Source organism: Oncorhynchus nerka, linkage group LG15 (genome assembly GCF_034236695.1).
Source record: "Oncorhynchus nerka isolate Pitt River linkage group LG15, Oner_Uvic_2.0, whole genome shotgun sequence".
NCBI classification, from domain to species: domain Eukaryota; kingdom Metazoa; phylum Chordata; class Actinopteri; order Salmoniformes; family Salmonidae; genus Oncorhynchus; species Oncorhynchus nerka.
In genome coordinates this window covers 17,171,634-17,193,355 of record NC_088410.1, presented here as the reverse complement: position 1 = coordinate 17,193,355, position 21,722 = coordinate 17,171,634, and the positions used below count along the sequence as shown (strand labels likewise).

At 41.0% G+C, this 21,722-nt stretch overlaps 2 protein-coding genes across 4 annotated transcripts; both read left to right on the top strand.

The window, feature by feature from the left end:
- Positions 1 to 273: 273 nt before the first annotated feature.
- Positions 274 to 8,160, top strand: LOC115124672 (sialoadhesin-like). 3 transcript variants are annotated; one of them, XM_065001110.1, is made up of 14 exons: positions 274 to 566; positions 2,056 to 2,134; positions 2,809 to 3,156; positions 3,320 to 3,538; positions 3,653 to 4,027; positions 4,133 to 4,351; positions 4,577 to 4,903; positions 5,060 to 5,314; positions 5,487 to 5,750; positions 6,184 to 6,271; positions 6,366 to 6,405; positions 6,565 to 6,645; positions 6,846 to 6,928; positions 7,031 to 8,160. In XM_065001110.1, the coding sequence occupies exons 2-13, from the start codon at positions 2,080 to 2,082 to the stop codon at positions 6,912 to 6,914; spliced, it is 2,340 nt and encodes a 779-aa protein (XP_064857182.1). In that variant the 5' UTR covers positions 274 to 566; positions 2,056 to 2,079; the 3' UTR covers positions 6,915 to 6,928; positions 7,031 to 8,160. The 3 variants fall into 3 exon arrangements, with proteins under 3 accessions (XP_064857182.1, XP_064857181.1, XP_064857180.1); XM_065001109.1 differs by having other exon boundaries at positions 6,172 to 6,271; positions 6,846 to 6,924; XM_065001108.1 differs by having other exon boundaries at positions 275 to 566; positions 6,172 to 6,271; positions 7,031 to 8,159.
- A 10,110-nt stretch (positions 8,161 to 18,270) lies between these two features.
- LOC135559789 (sialoadhesin-like) lies at positions 18,271 to 21,083 on the top strand. Its single transcript, XM_065000665.1, has 8 exons — positions 18,271 to 18,301; positions 18,457 to 18,520; positions 18,607 to 18,785; positions 18,897 to 19,127; positions 19,917 to 20,180; positions 20,389 to 20,479; positions 20,655 to 20,694; positions 21,042 to 21,083. The coding sequence occupies exons 1-8, from the start codon at positions 18,271 to 18,273 to the stop codon at positions 21,081 to 21,083; spliced, it is 942 nt and encodes a 313-aa protein (XP_064856737.1).
- The last annotated feature ends 639 nt before the right edge of the window (positions 21,084 to 21,722 follow it).

The window sequence follows — 21,722 nt, the reverse complement described above, 5'->3', positions numbered from 1 at the left end:
TTACTCCAATTAGAGGAGGGGAGGTGGGGTTAGTTTACTCCAATTAGAGGAGGAGGGGTGGGGTTAGTTTACTCCAATTAGAGGAGGAGGGGTGGGGTTAGTTTACTCCAATTAGTGGAGGAGGGGTGGGGTTAGTTTACTCCAATTAGTGGAGGAGGGGTGGGGTTAGTTTACTCCAATTAGAGGAGGGGGGGTGGGGTTAGTTTACTCCAATTAGAGGAGGGGAGGTGGGGTTAGTTTACTCCAATTAGAGGAGAGGAATTGGGGTTAGTTTATTCCAAATACTAGTGAAATAAAATGATGAAAAATGGTAATGAAAACAACAGAAATAGAACTAGCACTATATAGATAATAACTCTGGCAGTGATGAATACTGAACCGATCCTGTGCAGGTGTTGTTACACGTGGTCTGCTACTGGGAGGATGATCAGCTGTCCATCCTGTCTTCCTGTAGCGCTGTCTTAGGCGTCTCACAGTACGGACATTGCAATTTTTTGCCCTGGCCACATCTGCAGTCCTCATGCCTCCTTGCAGAATGCCTAAGGCACGTTCACGCAGATGAGCAGGTACCTTGGGCATCTTTCTTTTGCTGTTTTTCAGAGTCAGTAAGTTTTCATAACTGTGACCTTAATTGCCTATAGTATGTAAGCTGTTAGTGTCTTAACGATTGTTCTGCAGGTGCATGTTCATTAATTGTTTATGGTTCATTGAACAAGCATAGGAAACAGTGTTTAAACCCTTTACAATGAAGATCTGTGAAGTTATTAGCATTTTTACAAATGATCTTTGGAAGATGTATACTGTATATATATATATTTATATGATATATACTGTATATATACAGTATATTAGTATATATTAAATATAATGTATATATATATTTATCTTTGATATATATTGTATATATTTACAAAAATGATAAATAGGGAATTGGAAATGATTCAGACAATTACATTGATTGAAGCCACAATCAATCTGCAATATTGAAGCTGAGCCTCCCCCTTAAAGAAAGTGTGTGTGTGTGTGTGTGTGTCACTTGCTGTTTATCCTCAGAGCTTGGTGATAGCAGCTATCATTCAACCTGGTGGTCAGTCTTTAGGCTGCTGTAAAGCTTGGTGATAGCAGCTATCATTCAACCTGGTGGTCAGTCTTTAGGCTGCTGTACAGCTTGGTGATAGCAGCTATCATTCAACCTGGTGGTCAGTCTTTAGGCTGCTGTACAGCTTGGTGATAGCAGCTATCATTCAACCTGGTGGTCAGTCTTTAGGCTGCTGTACAGCTTGGTGATAGCAGCTATCATTCAACCTGGTGGTCAGTCTTTAGGCTGCTGTTCAGCTTGGTGATAGCAGTTATCATTCAACCTGGTGGTCAGTCTTTAGGCTGCTGTACAGCTTGGTGATAGCAGTTATCATTCAACCTGGTGGTCAGTCTTTAGGCTGCTGTACAGCTTGGTGATAGCAGCTATCATTCAATCTGGTGGTCAGTCTTTAGGCTGCTGTTCAGCTTGGTGATAGCAGCTATCATTCAACCTGGTGGTCAGTCTTTAGGCTGCTGTACAGCTTGGTGATAGCAGCTATCATTCACCCTGGTGGTCAGTCTTTAGGCTGCTGTTCAGCTTGACGGATCGTAAAAGATGGACAATTTTTCCTCCTATATTTGGGGTTCTGAGACGAAAACAGCTTCTGAATAATCAATGTAGAATATGTGTTTGTTATATTATGTTGTTTTGTAATATTGTTGTTGTTGTTGATGATGATGATGATGATGATGATGATGATGACTTTATTGTATCCATTAGGACAGTGTTTTGCATCATACAGCATCTCATCTTAAATAGACAGATGTAGACAGACATGCAACACATCACACACATTACATACATAGACTTACAGACAGACAGTATTCACATAGACAACCATATAGCACAACACAACACAATATGAGCCTGGTTCATTTTCAGTAATGAGGCCCTGTACCCCATTTACAGTTTATACTTCAATGTATCAGGTGGAGTTATTCACCAGCTATAGAGTGAGTTGTTGTTTATGTTTCTAGGACTGCAGGGTGGGAGATGCAACAATGGCCTTGAGAACAGCAGGAAGTGTGTTGGGGGTCTTTGTCTGGTCTGTAGCAGGTATGTGTCACGTTCTGACCCTAGTCATTGTGTTAATTAGTTGGTCAGGACGTGAGTTGGGTGGGCATTCTATGTTTTGTCTGTCTAGGTTGTTTTTCTGTGTTCGGCCTAGTATGGTTCTCAATCAGAGGCAGGTGTCGTTAGTTGTCTCTGATTGAGAATCATACTTAGGTAGCCTGGGTTTCACTGTTTGTTTGTGGGTGATTGTTCCTGTCTCTGTGTTTGCACCAGATAGGACTGTTTAGGTTTTCGTTATTTCACGTTGCGTTTATTGTTTTGTATGGAGTGTTCAGTTTATGTGTTTTAATAAACAACCATGGACACTTACCACGCCGCATATTGGTCCTCCGATCCTTCTCGCCTCTCCTCTTCAGACGAAGAGGAGGAAAACCATTACAGTATGGTCTCATTCTTATCTTTTAGTTGCTCTGTTTAACAATCTACAGACATTTCTAAAAGGATAAGAATCATAATGTTATTCTGGTGTGTTCTGTTAGGCGTCTCCACTTCACTTAAATAGTTATCTTTCACACCTCACTGAGTGATGCTTATCTGTGGTTTCCACTCACACTCAGCAACTACAGCAACAACGTGTGAACAAACCCTACTTTCAGTGTGAGCCAATTGGCCTTGGCTTAATTCTGATACCATTGTGTTGTGTGACTGTGTTTCAGTGGTACTGGGTCAGGATGGCTGGAGTGTTACATACACCACTCAGAGTATCTGTACCTTTAAGGGGTCATCAGTGGAGCTGACCTGCTCTTACACATATCCCAGTGGCTATACAATCACAACAACCTTCTGGTTCAACAAATATGATGCTGAGGAGAATTATGTGAGTCTGAAGGATGACCCAGACTACAAAGGACGTGTGACGTACCGTGAGGATGAAGAGAATGGTCACATCCTGACAATCACAGACCTGAGAGAGAGTGACTCAGCTACATACACATTCAGATTTACAGATCAGACTGGGAAATGGAGATATACTGGCAAACCTGGAGTCACTCTGTCTGTCACAGGTACAGTTACATTCAATATAGTTAAACTGTTGAATTCCATTTAGTTCAGGATAAATGTCTTGGTTTGTGTTTATGTCTGTATAACATAGGATTTCTTCCATCTTTGTATTAGAGTGATAAGTCAGTTATAAAGGGATTTACAGTGATATTGTTTTTTCTCCAGGTCTTCAGGTGAAGGTGACTGGTGGATATCAGGATAAGACACTGACCTGTAGTACCACCTGTACTCTGACTGACAACCCCACCTACATCTGGTACAAGAACGGACAACATCTAGATGAGAGCACCTCCCCCCAGTACAAAGACCCAGTCTCCAGTAACTATGAAGACAGTTATTCCTGTGCTGTAAAAGGCCATGAGGACCTCCACTCTCCTGCAGTGTGTGAGTGGGAATCTAATATGGAATCTCATACAGCATGTATACAGAATTTAATTCATTTCTGAAAATAACTGAAAATACTGTATAATGTACTCATGTGATTCCATTATATTTCAGGTGTCCAGGGTCAGGACTGCAACAGAGTGACTTACACCAAGAGGACAATCTGTGTCTTGAAGGGGTCAACAGTGGACATATCCTGTACTTATGGCAGTGGTTATGATACTGTCACATCATCACTCTGGTTTAGTCCTAAACAGAGATCTAGGTGGAGGGATGAGTTGATCCCTGAGGACCTAACCACAGACCCAGGGTATGCAGGTCGTGTGGAGTATGTTGGAGAGAAGGAGAGAGGTCGCTCCACCCTGAGAATCACAGATCTGAGAATCACAGATCTGAGAGAGGAGGACTCTGCTGAGTACAAGTTCATATTCAACACACAGACATCAAGATGGGGACACAGTTTCCCTGGAACAACTCTGACTGTCACAGGTAACACTGAACAAATGATCATACTGATAGATGTATTCACTGTTGGTTTCTTTATATTTTATACTTAATACTTAATTATGTTATTGTCATTTACTCTGTATTCAGACCTGCAGGTGAAGGTGACTCCTGCCACAGAGGCAGGGAAGAGGACACTGACCTGTATCACCACCTGTACTCTGACTGACAACCCCACCTACATCTGGTACAAGAACGATACCAGGGTAAAGGAGGACACTTCCAGCCTGGACTCAGACTCCTTTAGTGATGCAGACAGTTACTCCTGTGCTGTAAAAGGCTATGATAATCTCTTCTCTCCTGCAGTGTGTGAGTGTGTTTTTAAAAATAAACATCTCAAACATGTTTGTTTCAGGTTGTGAGACTTATGCCAATGAATCAATTAATATGGATCATTATTCATATTATGGTTGTCACGAATGTAAACTGTTAAACTTGTTTGATTTTCTACTTCATAAACAACATCAGTGTATATCGGTAGATATTGTAATGAAAGATTTATATAAGGTGTTCTATTGTCTTCTTGTCTTTCAGGTAAGAAGTGTTGGAGTGTGACTTACACCCATCAGAGTATTTGTGCCTTGAAGGGGTCAACAGTGGACATATCCTGCTCTTACACATATCCCAGTTATCATGAGATCAAACAAGCTTTCTGGTTTACTAAATGGTCTGGTATGGAGGCTGAAGATCTGAGCTCAGTGCCAGGGTATGAGGGTCATATAGAGTACCTTGGGGATAAGGAGAGGGACTGTACTCTGAGAATCACAGACCTGAGATTGAGTGACTCTGCTGGGTACAGGTTCAGATTCATAACATCTGGAGAAAAGTTTTCTGGCTCACCTGTCTCCCTGACTGTCACAGGTAATCTGTCGTCTCACATCTATTACTGTAATGACCTTAGTAAGGGAAGTCATACAGACACAGTAGTGTTATGTGATGGAAAAATACCAAATGTTACATTTCACATAAGAGGACATATATAGGAGGATGTTAATGATATGTTTCCTTTTACTCTAGATGTTGTGTTGGAGATGGATCCTACATCTGTGTCAGAGGGGGAGAATGTCACACTGAGATGTAGAACCAAATGTACACTGGTCCCCAACACAGCATACAGTTGGTATAAAAATAGACAGTCTATACCAAACAGCAACACCTCCTCTCCTGTCTATATCCTGTTCTCAGTCAGCAGTGAGGATACAGGCAGATACTCCTGTTCTGTAGAAGGACATGAGGATCTCCCCTCTGCTGAAGAGACTCTCACTGTCAGATGTGAGTACATGGGGTTTAAACCTTTAGTTAACTATACTTGAATTGATCATCTTCAGTAGGAAGGTGAATCTAAAAATAATTGTGTGGAAAACTTCAATTGTGGAAAATGTATATCACATTTTTAACTGACCTAATTAGTTATCTTTTTTAAATCCACTGTCTTTTACATCAGATGGACCAAAGGTCACCTCAGTATCAGTCAGTCCCTCTGGTGACATAGTGGATGGCAGTTCAGTGACTCTGACCTGCAGCAGTGATGCCAACCCACCTGTGGACAAATACACCTGGTACAAGAAGAACGTAACCTCACCAAAAGCATCAGGACAGAGTTACAGCATCACTAACATCATCTCTGAGGACAGAGGAGAATACTACTGTGAGGCCCAGAATGGAAGAGGATCTATGAACTCTACAGCTCTGATGATCATTGTAGCAGGTAAAGTTACATCTTCAATACTTCAATACAAAATGATGTTCAATAAGAAATGATGTTTCAAGGTAATCTTCTATATAATATTACTGTGAAGCTAGAAACATTAAAGGAACAGAGACTTCCATCCCTGTCCATATTAATGTCATGTGTAAGTATGTCATGTTCTGTCTATTTCTGGTGCTCTGTGAGATGACAGATTTGACAGGTATGAAATATAAACACATGTACACATGGATTGTACATTGTATATCTGTGGTAGTAGAGTAGGGGCCTGAGGTCACACACTTAATGTGTTGTGAAATCTATTGTGAGTGTATTGTAATGTTTTAAAATTGTAGAACTGGCTTAATTTTGCTGGACCTAAAGGGGATCCATAATAAATACAAGCAGATATGTGTTCTAACCTCTTGACACTTAAACCCAGTAAATCCTGCAGCAGTGTTTCCCTGGGTTCCTGTGGTCTGGGTGGGGGCTGTCCTGACTGCTGGAGCTCTGCTCCTCACCATCTACTGCACTCTGAAGAGGTGAGGATTTTCTAGCCAGGGTTAAATATGAGATGTATATTAACCTCCACTAGAGGTCAGTAGAGAGCATAACTCACTCTGTTCCCCTTTACAGGAGATACACAGGAGGAAGTGATGCCACAACAGACACACAGGTGATTATATCAGTTACACCTCCACCTTCACACCTGGTGACATTAATCTACTGTATCACAACAGTCTCTTTCACACTATTTTCACTGTTCCCATGTTCTCTCTCTCTCTCTCTCTCTCTCTCTCTCTCTCTACCTCTACCTCTACCTCTACCTCTACAGAGTGTCCACCATGACCCTAACAGTGACACATACACAGGTCTGAACATGAAGACCATGTCCCCTGACTATGACACTCTGGCAGTAAGTATCTTATTATGTGTTTGTGTTTAGAGAAAATGATAGAGGTGTCTCAAAGTGCTCATGCATTTCCCCTCCCTCACTCCCTCCCTCACTTATTCACTCACTCACTCACTCACTCACTCACTCACCACCACCACTCACTCACTCACCACCACTCACTCACTCACACCACACCACTCACTCTCTCTTTCTCTCTACAGAGTGTCCATTCTGACCCTAACAGTAACAAGTGCACAGCTCTGAAGAAGAATACCAGGTCACCAGAGTGACAGCCAGGCAGTAGGTGTGTGTGTTTGTGTCATTTTATGAAGTGGTGTATAAAGTGCTCATTCAGTGTGTGTTTGTTCAGAATGTGAGAGACTCACCCAGTGACACATCCCCTCAGAGAGATAGTGAACCACCACAGAGCCTGGACTGAAGAGAACCACTACAGATCCTGGAATGAAGAGAACCACCACAGAACCTGGAATGAAGACAACCCCCACAGAACCTGGACCTAAGAGAAGCACCACAGAACCTGGACTGAAGAGAATCACCACAGAACCTGGACTGAAGAGAATCACCACAGAAGCTGGCCTGAAGAGAACCACCACAGATCCTAGATTGAAGAGAATCACCACAGAACCTGGACTGAAGAGAAGCACCACAGATCCTAGATTGAAGAGAATCACCACTGAATCTAGACTGAAGAGAATCACCACTGAATCTAGACTGAAGAGAACCACCACTGCATCTGGACTGAAGAGAAGCACCACTGAATCTGGACTGAAGAGAATCACCACTGCATCTAGACTGAAGAGAATCACCACAGAAGCTGGACTAAAGAGCTACGGTTCCAATCCAAAGCCAGGCCTCACACCTCTATTCTCTTGCAACCATATCTAGATGGTTTTCCAGACCAGGAACTTTAGCTTTGAGTAAATGCTGGAATATATTTGTTATTTTCTTATTATGATGATAAATGGGATGGGTTATGCTTCTGCTTTTTTTCAATGGGATTTTCCCTTTTCCATATTTTTTCTTGTGTCCTAATCTGTTTCCTATCTGTAGTTTAAGATTACATTTCTGATCTGTTTCTATGGGGTTTTGCCATATACAGATGTTTTATAACATCAATAGTACTACTTTCCTCAGTAACTAATGTGGATAATATTGATAACAGCTTTCTATAATTTGTTCAGCTTTTGGGCCAAGTTTCTCCTGATGTGTTTAATGATTTACTTTGTATTGCTGTCAGACATTATTACTTATTTTTATGTTTTATATTACGTAATCCTATATTGTTTTATTTTATTTAAAAAAATGTAATCAGTACATTACATACATTTAAGCACATGTTATATTAATTATAATTGTATATTAAAATTGTATATTAAAAACATGTGTCTGTGTGTCTGTCTGTCTCTCTGTCTCCCCGCCATAGTAAAGACAGGCTGCACTACCAGACCCCGCCACAAGGGGTATAGTATATACAGACTGCACTACCAGACCCCACCACAGGGACATAATATATACAGACTGCACTACCAGACCCCACCACAGGGGACATAGTATACACAGACTGCACTACCAGACCCCACCACAGGGACATAATATATACAGACTGCACTACCAGACCCCACCACAGGGGACATAGTATACACAGACTGCACTACCAGACCCCACCACAAGGAGCATAGCCACTATTACAGTAGTTTGATTTCTGATTTAACCAAAACACTTCAACAATAAAGAAATACATGCTATATATCAAACATTGATTTACTGTGAGGTTTAGCTACAATGTTTCCTGAGGGGAAGACCTCCCCTCGTGACTCCAGTGTTAGCCCTCTCCTCCCCTCAGGATTCTAGTGATGGACCTCTCCTCCCCTCAGGATTCTAGTGATGGACCTCTCCTCCCCTCATGACTCCAGTGTTGGATCTCTCCTCCCCTCAGGATTCCAGTGTTGGACCTCTCCTCCCCTCAGGATTCCAGTGTTGGACCTCTCCTCCCTCAGGATTCCAGTGTTGGACCTTTTCTCCCCTCAGGACTATATCTCCCTCAGGACTTTCTCCTCCCTTCCTCTCCCCTTCTCCATTCTGTGCGGTAGGTGAGGGGAGATATAGTTAGAATGTAGAACTCTGATACTCTCTATGTTCTTTACTGTAGGTGTGGGGAGAGAGAGAGTATCAGAGTTCGACAAGAGAGATTATATGCCTCTGTCAACTTCAAGACTCCCAACATGTCCACTTGCACCTTTGAGAGGCTAAAGGTGAGAGGTGGGATGAAATTAATGCTGTCATATGCATTTAACTATGTGAGATGTGCTTTACATTTTTAGCTTGAACTTAAGGAGTGTGTACTTTTGGGACCATGCCATTGGTTCAATTGTACTTTTGGGACTATGCCATTGGTTCCATTGTACTTTTGGGACTATACTATTTGTTCCAGTGCATGCTTAGGGCTATGCGATTGATTCTATTGTACTTTTGGGATGATGCTATTTGTTCCATTGCACTTTTAGGATAATCTTTATTTAACCTTTATTTTATCCAGGCAAGTCAATTAAGAACAAATTCTTATTTAAAATGGCGGCCTTTGGGGGCTTAAAAAAGGTAATGCAAACTAGAGACATGGGCTGACAACTAGAAACAGCTACATGTCTCAACAACCTGTTCCTCTATTTGTCCTTTGAACTCATCCAAGGAAAGACATTCCAAGATCAAGGGGCTGAATGGGCTTTTTTCCATGTTTGGTTCTAATTCTCGGTACTGTTATCATAAAACAAGATTGAGATCTGAGTTTGTATGTGTTCTCATTTCATGCTAGAAGAGAGAATATATGAAATGGCAGTTTTCCTTAAATGGTCTTCTGAATAAGAATGTACCAGTGTTTGAGCCTGGGTGTTGCTACTGATGTCCACCTGACAGCACTGTAGAGATCACAATGGTGAGTTAGACGTCTCTGCATGACACACAGATTCAAGAGCCTTCAGTGTAGAGCTTGAGTCTTGCACATAAATAGTATCATCATTGTCCAACACAGAAAGAAAAGTACAACGATTCAACTCCTTTCTGTCAGGAAATGAAAACAAGCCGGTAATAAAACCAAATATAATGTTATTGGTTTCATCGTACTTTGGGACAATGCTATTAATTCAATTGTACTTTGGGACTATGCTATTTCTTCCATTGTATGTATTTGGACTGCACCTGCGGTTTGTCCTCCTGTCCAGGGGCTGGAGCTGGAGAGCACCAGGCTGGTAATCAGGTACACAGACCGCTGGGTCCAGAGAACCCCTCCTCTCCTCAGAGGACCAACTCTATAGGCCTCAACACCTCCTCAGCCTCCCAGTACACCTCCACAGGGTACAGACATCCGTCTGTCATTCAAAACATCATTATGAGTTATTCTAAAGTGTTACCAATCAACTCATATTAACTGTTGAAATGTACAAAGTGATGGAAGGAGGAAGCATTAGCCCAGGTGCAGGTGTTTGTGTTTTCATACTGTTTGTCTCTCTCTCTCCCAGGACCAGGAGGATGGCTCCCATCAATGGTGACGAGTGTTTCTTCTGGAGGACAACCGGCTGTTTCTATGGTGACAAGTGTTGCTTCAAAGACAAGCCTGACCAGAGAGGAAGAGACAGGAAACCATGGCAACCCTGAACACCTTGACCACCCTGACCACCACGCATCGACTGGATAGTAGAGAGGGAGGAGAATGATGAAGATTAAGGAAGAGGATGAGGGACTGTGTCCCTACTTTAAAAGGGAACAGGAGGCTTGGGGGTGGGGGGTTACCCCATTTGTCGTCCTCTGGCACAGACCACAGATCCCAGACAGAACACTGGACATATATAATGAGTGTGTGAAGTGTCAATCGAAGTGAAGAGGAGGAAGAGATCAGTGAGCTGAACACATCTCTTTCACACAAGCACACACTGGAAATTCAGAGCAGATTTCCTTGGCCTTGTCATAATGCCAGCTCACTGTTGTCTGTTGTTTCTAGCTAGCTAATGTTGATAGCTAGATGACAGGTAACTAGCTAGCTCACTAGCTAACTATGGGGTCTTGCTGTAATTCAGCGGCAGCACATCATATTGTTCACAATCCAGTACATTCAGAGTAGCTGTGTGATGCACAAAAATGCTTGTTTATCACTGAATAACAGCAGCACCATGGAGCTAACAAGCTAGCTGAGATCACTAGTTCACTCAATTAAAACACCAGTTCAACATAAGTCCCAATTACACAGTACTTTTACGTACGTGACTGTTTTATTATATATATTTTTTGACATTTTCTACCTTCTATTTTGTATATTTTCATCACACTAGTAGGGACATATGAGGCCTGGAAGCTGCAGTAATGTTGAGATGTCAGTAGGGAGAGCTCTAGTCTAGAACACTGGAACCAAAGATACTCCCTTTCATCTGTTCTGGAACCTTCAATACCAGCTGATGAGGAGTGATGGGAATGGGTCACATTTTGTCTCTTGTAAAACATGTAGGTCCACTCTCAAATAAAGAAATGCAACTACAGTATTCTGACTTTAGCACATTTTCTATTTAGATACAGTAACATCCCGTATGTGACATGCTGTTCATGCATGTTAATGCCCTGACTAGGCTACTTTTGAAATGTGTCAACCACAGAACTCAAACAGGCTTCGCCTGCTTCTACTAACTCTTACAGTAGAATACTTCTTGTTTCCACGCATTGACAGTAAGTTGACTAACTGTTCAAGACCTCTCTTTCACTTCACTCTGTAAGTACACTTGACAATATCTTGAAATATAGTTTTAGTTTTGATGTTTTTAGCCAAACATCACATGACTTCCTGTATCGTTGTACTTGTTGGTTTATTTTGAACTGTGTTTTGGTTGTTACATCAGGGCCTGTATTCATAAAGTGTCTCAGAGGGTCCACATAATTATGATCTAAAAGGCTAAACTGATCCCAGATCAGCTCTCCTACTCTGATACAATTTGTGAATACTGACCCTTGACTGTGTTTTCATGTGTTTAGTTTAGTTCAGTTTATTCATTTACATGTTTAAAACATGGTCAGTAGAGTTTACCAGTAACACCCAGATCTCCATTCAATAGGGTCATGTTCACTGTCATAGTATAACAGGGTCAAGAATAACTGTGTGTGTGTGTGTGTGTGTGTGTGTGTGTGTGTGTGTGTGTGTGTGTGTGTGTGTGTGTGTGTGTGTGTGTGTAAATGTATTTTTACACATAAATCAGATTGTGGGATATACAGTCACGACCAACATTATTGGCACCTTTGACATACATTGAGCTTTATTGTCTGCTACAAAGTTGGGATGTACGTTGTACATGTGGTTTCACATAAAGACTTGTACATGCTATTTTCAAAGCTCTCAGAGCAACAGATTGTTGTGAGACATTTTGAAAATGGCCTAAAGTAAGAGTTATGAGTGATTGAATGAATGCTTCGTAAGAGCTTTAGGAGTAGTATAGACACAGTGATGGTGGGTTGTGTTTAGGAGTAGGATTAACATGAGACACAGTGATGGCGGGTTGTGTTTAGGAGTAGTATTAACATGAGACACAGTGATGGTGGGTTGTGTTTAGGAGTAGTATTAACATGAGTCACAGTGATGGTGTGTTGTGTTTAGGAGTAGTATTAACATGAGACACAGTGATGGTGGGTTGTGTTTAGGAGTAGTATTAACATGAGACACAGTGATGGTGGGTTGTGTTTAGGAGTAGTATTAACATGAGACACAGTGATGGTGGGTTGTGTTTAGGAGTAGTATTAACATGAGACACAGTGATGGTGGGTTGTGTTTAGGAGTAGTAGAGATGGTGGGTTGTGTTTAGGAGTAGTATTAACATGAGACACAGTGAAGTTGGGTTGTGTTTAGGAGTAGTAGAGATGGTGGGTTGTGTTTAGGAGTAGTATTAACATGAGACACAGTGATGGTGGGTTGTGTTTAGGAGTAGTATTAACATGAGACACCGTAATGGTGGGTTGTGGTTTTGTTGGTTTAGATGCACACACTGACTGTAAATTTCCTGTTCTGCTTTGCTGTCTGTCCTCTCACAGGCCTCCTGAATAATTTCAGAAATCTATATATGCACATTAGACCATACAGAATATGTTCCTCTGTGGCTCAGTTGGTAGAACATGGCACCTACAACGTTATGGGTTTGGTTCCGGGACCACCCATAGGTAAAATATATGCACAAAGACTGTACATTGCTTTTGATAACCTAATGGCAATATGAATGGACAGCAGACTACCATAGACCACACAGTCAGTACAGCAGGCTATGGTGATGTTCATTCCTGCCTCTCCTAGATACAGCTTCTACCAGTACTGTACAACAGAGGAGGCTGGTATACAGGAGGATGGGCTCATTATAATGGCTGGAATGACAGGAACAATCTAGAAGAAAAAGAAACGCACACCTATTTAGGCGAAGTGCTGGGTAGCGGAGTAGAAAACTTGGAGCTCAGATTCAAAAATGTAATTACCAACATTTCGACAACCAAGCTGTCTTCACCAGGGTGTAATCACAAACACTGCGGGATGACTCGGTTATGTAGTGTCAAAAGACACAGGTGTCTGTAATCATGGCCAAGAGTGGCCTAATATCATTGGTTAATTATCAAATATTAAAATGGCATACAAAGAACAGCATCCAAACAACAAATGGATAGCATACGATCATACATTACTTTGACTACACAAGCTTCTAAACAGTTACAATGGCAAAGTCACAATATTCACAAGAATGGCTTCAGATCAAAGTTTACGTTGAGACCGAAGGGAGCAAGGGTCTTTAAGTTAAAGATCTAGGCAGCCTCTCGTTTTAACAATGAATTATCAAGGTCACCCCTCTCCTAGGCAGGGTGACATGTTCGATGCCAATATAACGCAGAGACGAAATCGAGTGGCCTGCCTCCAAGAAGTGGGCCGCAACTGGGTAAGTAAAGTTTTTACACCTAATGGTGCTACGATGCTCTGAGATACCTACTTTTAATTCGCGCTTTGTTTTACCAACATCATTTTTACCACAAGGACAAGTTATAAGATAAATAACTGCCTTAGTGGAGCACGTGATAACACCTTTGATTGGGATCTGTTTCCCTATTTGGTGGTGTTTGAATGATCTACATTTATAAGTGCCATTGCATTGAGCACAGCCATTACCCTTGTAGTTTCCATCCATTAGGGGCGCAAATAGACGTTGTTCAGGAATATCTTGGGGTGGTAAATCAGAATTTACCAATTGGTCTCTGAGATTTCTGCCCAGCGAGAATACGACCAAGGGAAGGTCCGAAAACACATTACCGAGACTATCATCGGATTTTAGAATGTGCCAATGTTTGTGAACAATTCCCTTAATTTGTTCAGAACGCTTTGAATAGCGAGTAGTTAGAACACAAGAATGCGTCTTTTTTAGAATTTTCTCAATGGCAATATTAATCTGATCATTTTGTAGCCACTCTCCTTGAACTTTCTTTGTGTCTCAGCCATATTTCTGTCGAAATCTGATTTTTCTTTGCTAATTCTTTTGATTCGACAGTATTGGCTGTAAGGCAAACTATTTTTCAAGGGAAGTGGTTGACAACTATCAGCCCTCAACAAACTGTTACGATCAGTAGGCTTCCTGTAAAGATCAGTGTATAGAACATTATCTTCACACAAGATCAGAAGATCAAGAAAAGTGATTTGACGTGTATCAGATTGCATAGTAAATCTCAAATGATCAGAGCAGGAGTTAAGAAAAGCATAAAACGCCTGAGCTGTTTTGCATCACTCCTCCATAGAACAAAAATGTCATCAATATACCGTTTCCAAATAATGATGTTAGGCAAGAAAACATTTTTGAGAGGATTGAAAATAGACTGTTTCTCCATGTAACCCACATACAAAGTAGCATAGTTAGGAGCCATGGGGGATCCCATAGCAGTACCCTTCGTCTGAATAAAGAAATCATTCAGAAACATGAAATAGTTATGTGTAAGTACTATTTCAGCCAATGTTATAATGCATGCACTGGAAGGTAGTCCATTAGGGTCACGTTGCGGAAGAAAATGTTCCGTAACTTCGATACCGCCCTCGTGTGGAATATTTGTGTATAACGACTCAACGTCAAAAGTAACTAACAAGATATTCTCAGGGAGAGGATCAAGAGATTCAATGATAGGTGTCCTTTACAAAGGAGGGGAGCTGTTCTGCGATTGGTCTAATAAAAAAGTCAGAATTAGGGGAGCTAAAGCATTCCCTTAAACGGATATTTCTAAAAAACTTGAACATGTCTACCTTAACATCAAAATCGTTGCACTGGGTTTTAGGCACAAAATATAACCCTTTATTAAGCAAAGAGACATGGGCAGGGCTCAATATCTTGGAATGACAGGAACATCATTCATTTTATTCCCATTACTTCCCAAATGAATGAGGACATCATGAGGACTGGAGGCTGCAGTAATGTTGAGATGCCAGTAGGTGGAGCTCTAGTCTAGAACACTGAACCTTCAGTACTACTTTGATATAGCTAATTAGGAGTGATGGTCATGGGTGTTTAAATTGAATGGGTTCTAATTGAATAACATCATGGAACTTTGACCTGTATATACAGAACTCAGAAGTGCAAGGTAGGTCATTAAAATGTTAATGTTATGAATAGTTTAGTCAACACATTGTTTACATGGTTCTGTATGTCGTATAAAAGACCACAGTGAAAATTTACACATTTTTTAAATAAAATAAATATATGCCCTGAGTTGTCTTTTACACAATTTCTGTTCTATTACAGTAACAGCCCTTTTCTGGCATGTTGGTCTGGTTGTCATGTTAATGTCTTTAATAAACAGGAAGGACAGTTCTGCATCCACTACTTGTGTTCTGACTGCTTTTATAAGGTTTCAACACTTACTTCTTGTTTTCACTCACTACCAGACAGTTGACTCAATGTACAAGACCTCTCCTCTTCACTTCACTCTGTAACTACTCTTAACAATATCTTGAAATATAGTTTTTGGTTATTTGTTTTTAGTCATAAGTCAAATACTTGAGGGTAATGTATCATTTGTGTATGTGTGTGTATGTGTGAGAGAGAGAGAGAGAGAGAGAGAGAGAGAGAGAGAGAGAGAGAGAGAGAAAGTCACTGGCTGTTTAGCCTCACAGCTTGAGGATAGGTGCTGTCATTGAACCTGGTGGTCAGTCTTTAGTCACTGGCTGTTTAGCCTCACAGCTTGATGATAGGTGCTGTCATTGAACCTGGTGGTCAGTCTTTAGTCACTGGCTGTTTAGCCTCACAGCTTGGGGATAGGTGCTGTCATTGAACCTGGTGGTCATACTTTAGTCACTGGCTGTTTAACCTCACAGCTTGGGGATAGGTGCTGTCATTGAACCTGGTGGTCAGTCTTTAGTCACTGGCTGTTTAGCCTCACAGCTTGAGGATAGGTGCTGTCATTGAACCTGGTGGTCAGTCTTTAGTCACTGGCTGTTTAGCCTCACAGCTTGGGGATAGGTGCTGTCATTGAACCTGGTGGTCAGTCTTTAGTCACTGGCTGTTTAGCCTCACAGCTTGAGGATAGGTGCTGTCATTGAACCTGGTGGTCAGTCTTTAGGCTGCTGTACAGCTTGATGGACCGTAGAGGATTGAACATTTATCCTCCTATATTTGTGGATCTGAGAATAAAACAGCTTCAGAAAAATCAATATAGAAATATGTGTTTACAGTTCTACAGATCTGTTCAATAAGTGATTGTTGTTGATGATGTTGTTGTTGTTTATAATGATGATGATGACTACTGTATATATTAGAAATGTATTTTTTGCATCATGTCAGTTTAAGTAGACAGATGTAGACAGACATGCAACACAACACAACCATATAGCACAATACAACACAATATGAGCCTGGTTCATTTTCAGTAATGAGGCCCTGTACCCCATTTACAGTTTATACTTCAATGTATCAGGTGGAGTTATTCACCAGCTATAGAGTGAGTTGTTGTTTATGTTTCTAAGACTGCAGGGTGGGAGATGCAACAATGTCCTTGAGAACAACAGGAAGTGTGTTGGTGGTCTTTCTCTGGTCTGTAGCAGGTATGGTCTCATTCATAACTTATATGTTTGTCAATCTACAGACATGTGTATTACATTTGCTTGTGTTCTGTTAGGCATCTCCACTTCACTTTAAATAGTTATGTTTCACACCTCACTGAGTGATGATTATCTGTGGTTTCCAATATGGCAACAAAGTGTGGACAAACCATAAACAAAGTGTTGACAAACCCTAAACAAAGTGTGGACAAACCCTAAACAAAGTGTGGACAAACCCTAAACAAAGTGTGAGCCAAATACCTTGTTCTAATTCTGATACCATTGTGATGTCTAACTGTGTTTCAGTGGTACTGGGTCAGAATGGCTGGAGTGTAACATACACCACTCAGAGTATCTGTACCTTGAAGGGGTCATCAGTGGATCTGTTCTGCTCTTAGACATATCCCAGTGGTACAGTCACAACAACACTCTGGTTCACTGAATGGGGGACTGGTGTAGAACCTAAATATCTAGGTCAGGACCCAGAGTATGCAGGTCGTCTGGAGTATCATGGGGATAAGAAGAAAGACTGTACCCTGACAATCACAGACCTGAGAGAGAGAGACTCAGCTACGTACAAGTTCAGATTACTAACAGATCAGGAAGGAGGGAAATATTCTGGAAGTCCTGGAGTCACTCTGTCTGTTACAGGTACAGTTACATTCTATATACTGGTGATCCTGGAGTCACTCTGTCTGTTACAGGTACAGTAACATTCTATATACTGGTGATCCTGGAGTCACTCTGTCTGTTACAGGTACAGTAACATTCTATATACTGGTGATCCTGGAGTCACTCTGTCTGTTACAGGTACAGTAACATTCTATATACTGGTGATCCTGGAGTCACTGTCTGTTACAGGTACAGTAACATTCTATATACTGGTGATCCTGGAGTCACTGTCTGTTACAGGTACAGTAACATTCTATATACTGGTGATCCTGGAGTCAATATGTCTGTAACAGGTACAGTTACATTCAATATAGTTAAACTGTTGAATTCCATTTAGTTCAGGAAAATTGTCTTTGTTTGTGTTTATGTCTGTATAACATAGGATTTCTTCCATCTTTGTATTAGAGTGATAAGTCAGTGATAAAGGGATTTACAGTGATATTGTTTTTTCTCCAAGTCTTCAGGTGAAGGTGATTAGTTGACATCAGGATAAGACACTGACCTGTAGTTACATGCTTTATACTGATTGTCTGTTGAATTAGTACTATCTACTGTCCATTTAGGTCTAGAAATTGGATTTGTATATATGAAACAGATTTAAGAATTAAATGAGTTTGAGAATGTCTTGCATCATGTGATTAAACTATAGAACAGATGATGCGGGGTTTTAATGTTGTGATCTACTCCAGCTCTGCAGGTGAAGCGGACTTATTCAAGATGGCCAAATTGGGTGACAATTACCTGTAGCACCACCTGTATTCTGACTGGTAACCCCACATACACCTGGTACAAGAACGGACAGGTAGAAACTGTGAAGACTTCCACCTATTCAGTCCTCCCTAATGCTGCAGACAGTTACTCTTGTGCTGTAAAAGGCCATGAGGATCTCCACTCTCCTGCAGTGTGTGAGTAAGAATTCAACTCAGTATTCTAGTATAACTTTTCAGATATAATTATTCTGTCTGCTTAACAGCTTCAGAGTTGTCTAACAAAACTGTATCACACGATTACTGAAGCTCAATATTCTACTGTGTAAATCATGCCCTCTTGTCATTATGTTTCAGGTGTTCAGGGTCAGAGCTGCAACAGAGTGAATTACAATAAGATGAGAACCTGTGTCTTGAAGGGGTCAGTGGACATATCCTGTACTTATGTTGGTTATGATTACATCACATCATCATTCTGGTTTAGAAGTGATAAGTCGACCCCTGAAGACCAACCACAGACCCAGGGTATGTAGGTCGTGTGGAGTACACTGGAACATACAGAAGTCCCTTCACCCTGAGAATCACAGATCTGAGAGAGGAGGACTCAGCTGAGTATCGCTTCACTTTTAAAACAGACAACTTTGAATGGGGTCATAGTTTCCCAGGAACAACTCTGTCTGTCACAGGTAATACTACCCTGTATGATACAACTGTAAATCATAATGAATTACAGGAGAAAATATATTAACCATCCTGTTAACACAGAGGTGTATGTGGTTTTATACATATTGTTTCAGGTCTGCAGGTGAAGGTGACTCCTGCTGCAGAGGGACAGAAGACACTGACCTGTATCACCACCTGTACTCTGACTGACAACCCCACCTACATTTGGTACAAGAACGGACAACGTCTAGATGAGCCCACTTCCCAACAATACTCTAGTAATAACCTAGTAGTGTTGGGTCATTCTGCAGACAGTTACTCCTGTGCTGTAGAACACCATGAGGACCTCCACTCTCCTGCAGTGTGTGAGTATGAATTAAACTACTCTTATACTTAGAAAGTATCAATCATTTAAGGTCAATAAGAAGGGTATTACTGCTTTATTAATCAATATTCGTTATTACATAGAAATTACAGACAATGTCATAGATGTTTGCATGTCTATAGTTAGAATGTTCAGTACATCAGACACTTGAAAAATTATTTTAGTAGACACTAATGTCACGCCCTGGTCTAAGTATTTTGTGTTTTTCTTCATGTATTGGGTCAGGCCAGGGTGTGGCATGGAGTGTTTGTATTGTGGTGTGTTTTGTCTTGGGGTTTTGGTGTGTATGTATTTGGGATTGTAGCTAGTGGGGTTATCTAGCAAAGTCTATGGCTGTCTGGAGTGGTTCTCAATCAGAGGCAAGTGCTTATCGTTGTCTCTGATTGGGAACCATATTTAGGCAGCCATATTCTTTGAGTTTGTCGTGGGTGATTGTCCTTAGTGTTGTTGTTCTTTATTTATTTACACAATATAGGCTGTTTCGGTTTTCGTTACGTTCTTTGTTTTGTATTGTATTGATTCGTGTTACGTTTGTTTGATTAAACATGGATCGCAATCTACACGCTGCGTTTTGGTCCGACTCTCCTTCACCTAGAAAACCGTTACAACTAAAGTCCTAAAGTATCTCCAAATGTATTATTGTTCATGTTTTGTCTAAGTGATAGTTTTAGAACAGTTCTCTGACTTTAGATATGATTTATTTTTGACATGACGTCATTTGAGGTAGTATACTACAGTCCTGACCCCCTGACATATTCTCCTTTACTAGATGCTCCAAAGAACACCTCAGTGTCAGTCAGTCCCTCTGGTGAAATAGTGGAGGGCAGTTCAGTGACTCTGACCTGCAGCAGTGATGCCAACCCACCTGTGGATAAATACACCTGGTACAAGAAGAACGTAACCTCACCAAAAGCATCAGGACAGAGTTACAGCATCACTAACATCATCTCTGAGGACAGAGGAGAATATTACTGTGAGGCCCAGAATGGAAGAGGATCTATGAACTCTACAGCTCTGATGATCATTGTAGCAGGTAAAGTTACATCTTCAATACTTCAATACAAAATGATGTTCAATAAGAAATGATGTTTCAAGGTATCTTCTAGTTTGCCTCATTACACTTTGGTTTATAACTATACATAGGCTTCTATATACAAGTATTGCATTCATGTCCTGTTTTGCTGTATATTCATTTTCACTTCATAATAACCTGTACTCATATCATCCATTTGATATTTTAGGGAAACAGACCTCAGTTCTGACTGCAGCTGTAGGAATCACAGTGGTGGTTCTGGTTCTCATCCTCTGTCTCTCTGGACTCATGTGGTTCAGGTGAGTGAAGAAGGAAAACTGATATTTGTATTATTCTTTCACCTTAGCACTCAGATTTGTTACTAACTTAATTAATTCATAAATGTATGTATTGGCCCAAAGCCCTGTATTAGTAACACATCAACTTCCACTAGAGGTCAGTAGAGAGCAGAACTCACTCTGTCCATCTTTACAGGAGATACACAGGAGGAAGTGATGCGACAACAGACACACAGGTGATTATATCAGTTATCAGTTACACCAGGACACCCCCCTGTGTAGTGCTTGGGCAAATAACAAAACATGCACCCCCCCCCCTCCCGTGTAGTGTTAGGGCAAAAAAACTAAATGTGCACCCAGGGGAAGTCCAGCTCAGAGTTTGGGAAACCCCGAGTTACAACTCATTTACTGTTTCACGACAGTCTCTTTCATACTATTTGCATTGCTCTCTTATTATGGAAAGATTTGGACCCCTGTTTATTCTTAAGGAGATGTCCAACATCTTCTTCCACAAGTCTGCAATATGTCTCGATAGAGTGATTGCGATTGGCTGGAGGTATAAAATAACTCTTGCTTCTAAAAGGAGTCGGCGTATGTGCAGGAGAGCAACCTCCTGGTTCAATAGAAGTGTCAGAATTAGGGGGAGCTAAAGTATTCCCTTAAACGGATGTTTCTAAAAAACTTAAACATGTCTACATCAAAACATCAAAATCGTCGCACTGGGTTGTAGGCACAAAAGATAACCCTTTATTAAGCAAAGAGACATGGGCAGGGCTCAATATCTTGGAATGACAGGAACATCATTCATTTTATTCCCATTACTTCCCAAATGAATGAGGACTGGAGGCTGCAGTAATGTTGAGATACCAGTAGGTGGAGCTCTAGTCTAGAACACTGAACCTTCAGTACCACTTTGATGCAACTGATGAGGAGTGATGGTCATGGGTGTGTAAATTGAATGGGTTCTAATTGAATAACATCATGGAACTTTGACCTGTATATACAGAACTCAGAAGGGCAAGGTAGGTCATTAAAATGTTAATGTTATAAATAGTTTAGTGAACACATTGTTTACATGGTTCTGTATGTAGTATGAAAGACCACAGTGAAAATTAACACATTTTTTAAATAAAATAAATATATGCCCAGACTTGTCTTTTGGACAGTCTCTTGCTTGGCTCACTTCCCAACAACACTCTGTCTGGAGTTCTGAAACAGAAAGTTACTCCTGTGCTGTTAAAGGCCATGAGGATCTCCGCTCTCC

What these genes read in the sequence shown, in the direction of transcription:
- LOC115124672 (XM_065001109.1), top strand. Translation starts at nt 2,080, where the DNA reads ATGGCCTTGAGAACAGCAGGAAGTGTGTTGGGGGTCTTTGTCTGGTCT. An exon ending in TGTCTCCCTGACTGTCACAG is followed by an intron (nt 4,904 to 5,059) that starts GTAATCTGTCGT and finishes CTTTTACTCTAG; the next exon opens with ATGTTGTGTTGGAGATGGAT. An exon ending in ATGCCACAACAGACACACAG is followed by an intron (nt 6,406 to 6,564) that starts GTGATTATATCA and finishes CTACCTCTACAG; the next exon opens with AGTGTCCACCATGACCCTAA.
- LOC135559789 (XM_065000665.1), top strand. Translation starts at nt 18,271, where the DNA reads ATGAGGATCTCCACTCTCCTGCAGTGTGTGA. An exon ending in AGAACCTGTGTCTTGAAGGG is followed by an intron (nt 18,521 to 18,606) that starts GTCAGTGGACAT and finishes CGACCCCTGAAG; the next exon opens with ACCAACCACAGACCCAGGGT. An exon ending in CCTCCACTCTCCTGCAGTGT is followed by an intron (nt 19,128 to 19,916) that starts GTGAGTATGAAT and finishes CTCCTTTACTAG; the next exon opens with ATGCTCCAAAGAACACCTCA.